General features: G+C 48.7%; 1 protein-coding gene across 1 annotated transcript in view; it reads right to left on the bottom strand.

Moving 5' to 3' along the window:
• GLRA1 (glycine receptor alpha 1) overlaps positions 1-9037 on the bottom strand; it is a 161139-nt gene that overhangs the window by 89708 nt on the left and 62394 nt on the right. Inside the window, exons 2-3 of the mRNA XM_004696737.3 lie at positions 8175-8302; positions 894-961 (exon numbers count right to left, since the gene is read on the bottom strand). Coding sequence (XP_004696794.2) covers positions 894-961; positions 8175-8302 — 196 coding nt within the window. The remainder of the gene's footprint in view (positions 1-893; positions 962-8174; positions 8303-9037) is intronic.

The following is a 9037-nucleotide window of genomic DNA, read 5'->3' as shown; positions in this document are numbered from 1 at the left end:
TGTAATCTTCGCAGGTGCACATCACCTGGTCTTTTCTGCTGCAGGGCCTCTCGTATGCAGAAGGATGGATGGAGAGGGGTGAGTTGGAATTCAACAATCCCTCTGGGCATCATCTGAGCAAGCCATGGTGGAAGCCTAGATGAGACTGGAGCAGCCAGCCAGCCAGAGATACTGGAGGTTCCGGGGACTTTAAGGTAGTCAAATCTGGAGTGGGAACCCTGAGGTGCACTGGCTGGGAACTGAAGCCGCGTCTTCACAGGCAAGGCAGGAGCGCTGCCCCCACAGCACCAAGGTCCTTTCCCTGGGTCAGTGTAACCTTGACTCCGCGCAGAAACAAACAACACCACACACAAGCATGATTTCCAAGTTTATAACCCAGAGATAATCACTGTGACCACTGTTGGCATTATTCTCCTACTATCTTTTCTTCGAGTATCACCGGTTTAATTAGCTGTGTTCATCATGGAAAGGGTTACTGACATGCAGGTGGAATCAGAGTGAAGAGAACCATCATCCCCAGCCACCGTCCCATTTCAACGTCCGCCACCATCAGTCTGGGTCACCCTGACGTTGAATTTTAAACCATGGGCAGGTCTTCACAATTCTTTTTCCTCAATCTGAAAATCTAGCCTGTTGGTTAAACTGTGTTTTTGCAATCCTGGATGCATGGCCTGTCCTAAGCCTGCTAGCCATTGGTCCATATTTCAGATATGATGTCTTAACTCAAAACATTGCTAGAACAGGGCAGTAAAAACACCAGTCTCCTGGTATACCACTGCAGATCTAAAAACCCAAGACTCCTCCTCCTTGGGGAAGACTAGGGCAGAGGATCAAGCTTTCAGGGAGAGAGACGTTCGCAGCAGGAGCTAGCAGTTTGTGTTGTGATCACTCACCATGGTTGTCTCAGCAATGGAACCAAAGCTGTTGATGAAAATGTTGCAGCTGACGTTCACTGGAGGACCTGCCAATCAAGAGAGAGATTCTCGTTCAGCCTGCTGGCCATGAAGAAGCCCACCAGAGAGGATCCACTCCTGGGAACCCTGGCTCCAGGGATAGATGCCCCTGGGTAGAGAAGGCCCTTGCTTGCCACCCTCCACCCCACTCCCACGCACCTGGGATTCCCAGGCTCCATTTAACATCACTCTGCCAGACTCCTTGGTCCCCGAGTGAGTGCCAGGCACAGAACACCAGAGCCCCAGTCAGGATGTGCTTTCATTAACACGGGATGAGTCATCAGCCTGCCATATGGCTGAAATCTCTTCCCCAAACCCCAATCGGCTGCCTTCTAATTTGCGGCTACAACATTTGGAGGCCACCTTGGGAATCGTGAGGAACAGCAAGTTCCCTGCCTTGAACTTATGATCGCCTGAAAGGGCGTTGACATAAATGACCAGCTGAGAAATTCCAAGGGAAGGAATTTACATCTTTACTAAACATTTCTCAGCCAAGCGTTTTGAATCCTGCTGCAGTGGAAAGGAAAGAAGTGGGGGCATATTTCCAGTTTGCTCATCTCACGCAGGACAGACCACTATCTAACTGAAGGCCAGTCTCACTTTGTGCCACTAACAACAGCAGCTACTATTTACTTAGCGCTGAGCCCATGTCATCTTATGAACAGATGTAGTTCCAGCCTTCCATTGTCCAGTCGAGGAGACAGAGACACAGCCAGTCAGTGGTTGAGCTGCTGCTTGAGTTCAGATTTCTGTAATTCCTGGGACTGGTGGTCTTAATGATGATACTAATAGGGGTGAATCTCAGAGAAAGGAAAGGGCAAGCTCAAGGTCACACAAACTGACACCAGGCTTCCCACGCGCTGGCATAAAGTGACTAGTTAGGGAGTGAGTGAGGGTAAGTATGATAAGTAAGGTAAAAGGTTCTAGAACAGAGAGGCTCTGGAGAGAGAGGCAATTCAGGGGACCTGATGAGCGATGACCTAGGGTTGGCCTTGAGGTGGTTATTGTTAGTTGCCATTAAGTTGGCCTCTGACTTGTGTCCAAACGAGGCAGCATGGAGAGAAACAGGCTGCATGCTGGGTCCTGTGCCATTCTCCGGTTCAGTTATGCAGTGAACCTGGTCATCCCAGGGCTTCCTGTGGCTGATTTTTCTTCTTTCCTTCTTTTTTTCATAATTAAAGGGTTGATTAAGGTAGTTAACAAGTTGAAATGCCGGTGATAAATGCTTGGAATTGAGTTGGTTATAAGGATATGTTACAAAGTTCTCTCAGGCCTGCTAATAAATGCCCAAAGGGGTATACTACTCCACTGTAAGTCTGTGACTGACTTTCTAAAGCAGATCACCAGGCGGATCTTTCTAGTCCATCATAGTCTGGAAGTCCTGCTGAAACGTTTTCAGCCTCATAATGACGCCCAAGTCTCCACTGACAGATGAGTGGTAGGTGTACATAAAATGATGTATCAGCTGGGAATTGAACCTGGATCTCCTGTATGGAAGATGAGAGTTCTCCCACCGACCCATAGGGTTTGGATATTATATCACAATCCTTCACATGACAATTGACATTTGCCATTTGCAGCGTGCCGAATTTTCCAGGTCTGCTTTCTTGTCGGTCCTATGAGATAACTGAGTTGGGCAGACTAGACGGTGGTCACGCTTTCACAGGCCGATTGAGTGCAGAGAGTTTGTTTGAGCCACTCTCCCTGAGCTGTCCAGTGGTGTAGCTAGAACCGGAAGGCAAGTTCTCTGATTGTAGACAGGAGGAGATCGATGTCCCAGTGTGTCTATGAACCCATTCTTTTCTATTCCTCTTGAAAAAGTAACCGAACCTAAACTCAGCCAAGATCTCTCGCGTTTCAGAAATCTTGGCGAGGAGGAGGGAACCCACTCTTGGAGTGAGAACCCAGGCTTTTTCCTCAAGAGACTATCGAAACTTCTGGATTTCAGACAAAGCCAGAGCTCTCCTGGCTGTTTGGCTCAGGCACACTGCTTCCGCTTTCCCCATCTCAATTCCCCCCATTAATCTAGAGGGGAGTAGCTCTTGATCAGAACAGTCACTCTCATGTCAAATGGTTTGAGTTCCCTCATGGAAGCCATCCATTATGTCTTGGGCTGCCAACTGCCAGGTCAGCGGTTTGAATCCACCAGCTGCTCCTTGAGAGAAAGATGAGGCTGACTACTCCCATAAAGATTGACTGACAGTCTCAGAAACCCACAGAGGCAGTTCTCCTCTGTCCTATACTGCCACGATGAGTTAGTATCAACCCAATGGTCGTGGGGGATGGAAGCCATCCATTTGAATTTCAGGGCTAGTGACTATCAGGGCTCCAAGATGCTTTTCAAGGTCACCTGATCAATTGCCTTCCAGACTTTGGCCTGGAGTAAATTACCTGTTCAACCCCAGATCAGTGAACCACAGTCTCTGAGGATAGGCCCAGAACTAGTGTGTGGTTTTGCAAGTTAACCGGAGTCAACCCCTGCTCTAGACTAGCTGCCTTTCATGATCATGTGTGTGAAACCCCGGGACCAGCTCGTCAGGCCTTTTCTCTCCAGTGGCCCGAGCATCTCTGTGTCTGGAGTAGCCCTCGCTAGTTAGTAGCTCTGTCTCGTAAACATTTTTTTTTTCTTTATGCTGAGCTGAAATCTGCCTCTTTGTCACTTGCACCTAAACAAAGCCGCCCCACTGCCCCCGACTTGGGTTTTCTTTTCATTTAGACTCATTCCATGAACAAACCCCAAAGAGTGACTGCCCACGCCTGCAATGGCGACGAGCCGAGTTCCCACCCAGGGCCTGCCAGTGTCGGGCGCTGTGACTCCCATATAAATTAGATCCTGATTTATGTGTGTGAGCAGGAGCCAACAAAAGGACCCCATGGGGAGGTGTGGTTCATTGAAATAAATCTGAAATTAAATTATCCTTGAGAAAATTACAAACCGGCTGCATTTGGCAGCAGGATAATGTATATATTTCATTAAATATTAAAGTTTAATTTTGCTTTTGTGTATGTGTTTGCATTGGGCCATGCCCCTGATCCTGGGAGCCATTATAAGACTCACAGGCTTAGGGGAGACGCAGGCTCTTGGAGCTGAAGAGCCAGGTCCCATGGTATCATTCTGAAGGGGCAGAAATAAAAGCCCAGAATATACCTGGCATACCGGGCATCTTCAGGGTCACGCTCAGGCAGGTGAGCAGAGGGAGGAAAAGAATCCAGTTGCATGCACTTTGCCTTGATTTGCATTGTCACTCTGTTGGGGGGTGGGGGTGGGAAGAGGGACAAAGTGCCTGCTCTCCCGGGCTGTGCTGAGCGTGAGAAGCAGGGGAGCTTTCTGTTGCTTCAAGGAACAGCTGAATGATTAATCACTGTGGAGTTTCCAAACAATGCAGGCTTCTTCCCAATGTGTCCTGGGTCACAGTGCGGCCTCCTCTGCACGTGGCCTTTGCAGAGCTTGCTGGTTTGCACGGGGCTTTGGGGAATCCCTGGTGGTGGCGTGGGTACCTGTTGGGCTGCTAGCTACGCGTGAGCAATCCGAAGCCACTAGCTGAAGCCATCTGAGAGGCGATCCCATCCTTTGGATTTGGGACCTAAGTGTTCTGGGCCATGTTCTGAGTGTGAAGAGGGCAAGAGCCCTGATCCCAGGATTTTTCGGGTGGGACTGAAGTTTTGTTTATTAAAATTTCCACTGCTCAATAAGTAAGTAAATTAAACAATCACTAGTATATCACTGATGATAGCAGGACTTGGGAAAACCACTTAGCCACTCTAATACCCTGTATATTCTTTTGTTTACTCATTTATTCGTTTACAAAAGGGTTATTGAGGGCCTTTTCTGTGCCACGCGCAGAGGTGCGCGCAGAAGGGAACCCTGGATGCACGCAGGCACCAAACGGAGTGCTGGTGTGGCTCCTCAGGGTGCACTCTCCAGTCTTACCACCAGGCGGCGGAGCGGACTGGAATGCTGGACAGAGGAGGCAGTCAAGTGGCCATGGGTCTTAACCAGTTGTTAGACGTGTTTGTTGTGATTCACGGTGTTATAAAAAGAGATTTGATTGCGTTCCTAGCTTAGAAGATTTCACAGAAAGCTCCAGAGTTAAGTCTGATCAGGGCAGGAACTGAGAAAGTGGGCTTCTCGTGCTGTCGCCCTACCTTTCTCAGGCCCAGCCTGCTGCACTCAGTGCTATCTAACCCTGCCTGGCCCAGCAGCGGATTTGCCACCGGGAGTCTGTTGCAGAAGCTGGAGCTGAGGAAGCTGTGGCAGCAACCACAGTGCCGAGGGTAACCAGGAGTGTGCGAACAATGCTGGGGGTGTGTGTTCAAAGGCCAGGTGCTGGGGGAGCAGGGCAGCCTCGAGGCAAACAAGGTAAGGGGTCTCAGGGCCACTCCTCTGAGAAGGGGACTTGGAGAATGAGGACAAAGTGAGCTAATATTAGGATGTTTGATAAGAACCCTGGGGCTGGTAGCAGATTTCACAGTGGGTTGTTAACGCAAGGTCAGCAATTTGAGACCACTGGCTGATAGGTGAAAGAGGGGGCTTTCTATTCCTGTAAAGAGGTTAAACAACAACAACAACAACAACAACAACTAGCTGCTGTGTGTTCACCCACAGCGACTCTTAGGGAAGGGTAGACCTGCTCCTGTCACTTTCTGAGACTGTTGACTGTTGGAAGCAGAGAGCCCAATCTTTCTCCCAAGGAGCAGCTGGGGAGTTTCAAACTGCAGACCTTGAGGACCACAGCTCAAATTCATAACCCCTGCGCCCCCAGGGCTACAGTCTCAGAAACCCACAGGGGCAGTTCTACCCTGTCCTATTGGGTGGCTGTGAGTCGGCACTGACTGATGGCAGTGAGGGTGGGTTCTTGGTTGGTACCAGCTGTCACATCCCTTATTTGATCTTGGATTTGAACCAAAGGGGATAGTGAAGCCGGGCATCTGGAATCAAGAATGGATTAGGAGGCAAACTGTGGGTCTGGGTCTAAGATGGTTGCCAAAGTGCTGGAATGAGGAGCAACACTCACAGACTCCCAAGAGAGGCCTCAAGAGTGCGGCTCCCTAATTCTGCTCCGAAGTCCGAAGCGGTCTCCCACATCCTAAAGCACCAATGAATAAATGTCACTGCCCCCTTCTTAGGTCCCTGGGTGAAGCCAACAGTTTGTACCCAGCTGCTAAGCCAAAGGTTGGTAGTGTGACCCCACCCCATGGCACCGTGCAAGGAAAGGCCTGGCAAGCCTCTTCTGTAATACCTGGGCCACCATGGGCTAGGCTAGACAGCAGCAGGATTGGTCCCTTATTATTATAGACAGTGGGTTCTCCCGTGATGGTGAGAAAGGACCTGCTTGGATCACCTGGATTAGAGATGATAACTGGCGCCCAACGGCATGTCTGGCTCACAAGAGTCAGAAAATTTCTGGCATAATCTTGATTTCTTTTCGAATGTTGGATGATATGGCAACCCCAGCTTATATTTCTGTAGGGCATCTCCAGGCTAGGATTAAGGGGAGACAGTCCTTTTCAGGTAGGAGAAATTGGAGACTTCCTACTCCTGTGAAGAGTTAGTCTCAGAAAGCCTGAGAGGCTTGCCTTGAGTCAGCAGTGACTTGATGGCAGTGAGTTTGGATTTTTCTTTTTCTTGTTTTATTTCTTTTAGAAGGAGCCCTGGGGGTACTGTCAGACAATCACCAGACTGTTAACCATATGGTCTGTGGTTCAAACCCAGCAGCCACTTGGTGGAGAAAGATGAGGCTGTCTCTTGTAAAGATCTATAGTTCGGAAACCCCATATAGGCAGGGTCACTATGAGTTGGAATCAACTTGATGGCAGTGGGTTTGGACTTGGTTACCGGTTCCATGTAGAGGAGGGTCTATGTATATCTCCATTTCTTCACAGTTTGGCTCTACCGCTTTCTATTGTTTTACTCACTTAAAATACCTACCCAAACCCTGTAGGCCTTTGACGTTGTAATTCGGATTTAGGCTTAAGAATTTCAAAGTGATTTGTTAGTCCGTGGGGCCTTTCAGCAGGTGAGTTTTAGTGCAAAGCCCCTGCTGGTCAAGGGGAGTGACCCGGGGAAAAGCAGGTGCTCACTACGCCCCAGAGCTCCAGGACTCATAGTTTAAAAACCATGACGCCAGCCAACTCCATCCCTTCAGAGATGACCAACCTGAGGCCTAGGGAAAGGAAGAGGCTTATCCAAGGTCAAAGGGTCAGTTTGTATTCAAGGCCAAATTCAACCCACATCTCCATATTCCACATTTTCCCTTCTCCTCTTTATACCCAGGACAGCGCTTCCTGTCAGCTGCTGCCAAGTGGGGGGTCTGAGGACCAACAGAACAGAACAAAACACTGTGCCAACACCATCAGTTGAGGATCAGATTGGTGTTGTTTGCCTGTTTTTTAAAAAAGAAGACTGCCAGGCCTTTCTTCCTAGTCTCAGTTTGGAAGCTCCACAGACACCTGTCTAGCATCATAGCAACACAGCAACATGATAGCCTCCACTGACAGATGTGGGTAGCTACACCTGAGGGGCCTTGGTGCGGTGTTGAACGTGGGTCTCTTGCATAGCCACTGCCATCAAGTTGACTCCAACTCACAAGGACCCTGTCTAGTGTAATGAGACGTGGTCCATCTTCTTGGGTGCAGACAGCCTCATCTTTTCCTTCAGAGAGGCTGGTGGGTTTGAACTGCCAGCCCATGGTTAGTGTCCAATGCTTAACTGACAGTCCCACCAGGGTTCCCCGACTCTCTTTCCTAAAAAGGGAGAGTTGTACCAGTTTTATCAGTAAAACCACCAGTGTGTCCACTCAAGGCTAGTGATCTAAATCCAAACTCACTGGTCCTGAGTGGACACTGACTCATAGTGACCCTATAATGTTTACAGAAGCAGACTGCCACATCTTTCTCCCTCAGAACAGTTCATGGGTCCTAACTGCACACCTTTTGGTTAACAGCTGAGTGCTTTAACCACAGTGCCACCAGGGCTCCTCAGGGATAACAAGTCCTAATTCACATAGTGACTCCTTGCTAAGCCACCAGAATCCTGTTGCATTCAGTTCTCCAAGGCTTTGGGCTCAGGGACTGGACGGAATTAGCATTGTCTGCCTTGGGTAGAGGGAATAAGTCAAGGGATTCATATCAGGTATTTGCTAACACACTGAACCACTGCTGCTTGCTTCTAAAATCCAGCAGCATGCATCCTCGGGGGTCAGGAAAGAAAGTGCTCTCTACCTTTAAAGTTGGGCCTGATCCTGGCATCATATCCAGAGGTTCTCCCCATGAGCTTATCCAGGAAATCCGAAGGCGACATGGGCTTGGGAGCGGAGCGGGCAGCGTCAGCCTCCTTAGAAGCAGCAAGGCTAGAAGGAGAGAAAGCAGTGGGTTAACAATGGTCCCTTCGAAATAAAGGGCATTTATTGAGGTGTAAATACAGGCATGTAAATATGTAAATATATGGATATATGATGATGGGGAAATAGAACCATGTACATATATTTATAGGTTTAATATTAAGGTAGCAGATGGACATTGGACCTCTACTCAAGTACTACTTCAATGCAGGAACACTTTATTCTATTAACCTGGCATTCCATGATGCTCACCTTCCCAAGAAGACTAAGTCAGTGCATAAGCAAATGTGGTGAAGAAAGCTGATGGTGTCAGCTATCAAAAGACAGAGCATCTAGGGTCTTAAAGGCTTGAAGATAAATAAGCGGCCATCTAGCTGAGAAGCAGCAAAGCCCACACGGTAGAAGCACACCAGCCTGTGTGATCATGAGGTGTTGACAGGATCAGGTATCAGGCATCAAAACCCAGAACAAAAAATCATATCATTGTGAATGAAGGGGAGTGCAGAGTGGAGACTCAAAGCCCCTCTGTAAGCAATTGGACATCCCCTTACAGAAGGGTCATGGTGAGAAGAGCCAGTCAGGGTGCAGTGTAACAATGATAAAACATACAACTTTCCTCTAGTTCTTTAATGCTTCCTCCCTCCTCTATCATGATCCCAATTCTACCTTACAAATCCGGCTAGACCAGAGCCTGTACACTGGTACAGTTAAGAGCTGGAAACAGAGGGAATCCAGGATAGATAA

This window comes from Echinops telfairi, unplaced genomic scaffold (assembly GCF_000313985.2).
Source record: "Echinops telfairi isolate 266 unplaced genomic scaffold, ASM31398v2 ScPeMD7_7469;HRSCAF=8507_0, whole genome shotgun sequence".
NCBI classification, from domain to species: domain Eukaryota; kingdom Metazoa; phylum Chordata; class Mammalia; order Afrosoricida; family Tenrecidae; genus Echinops; species Echinops telfairi.
This window is presented reverse-complemented; position numbering and strand designations above follow the sequence as displayed.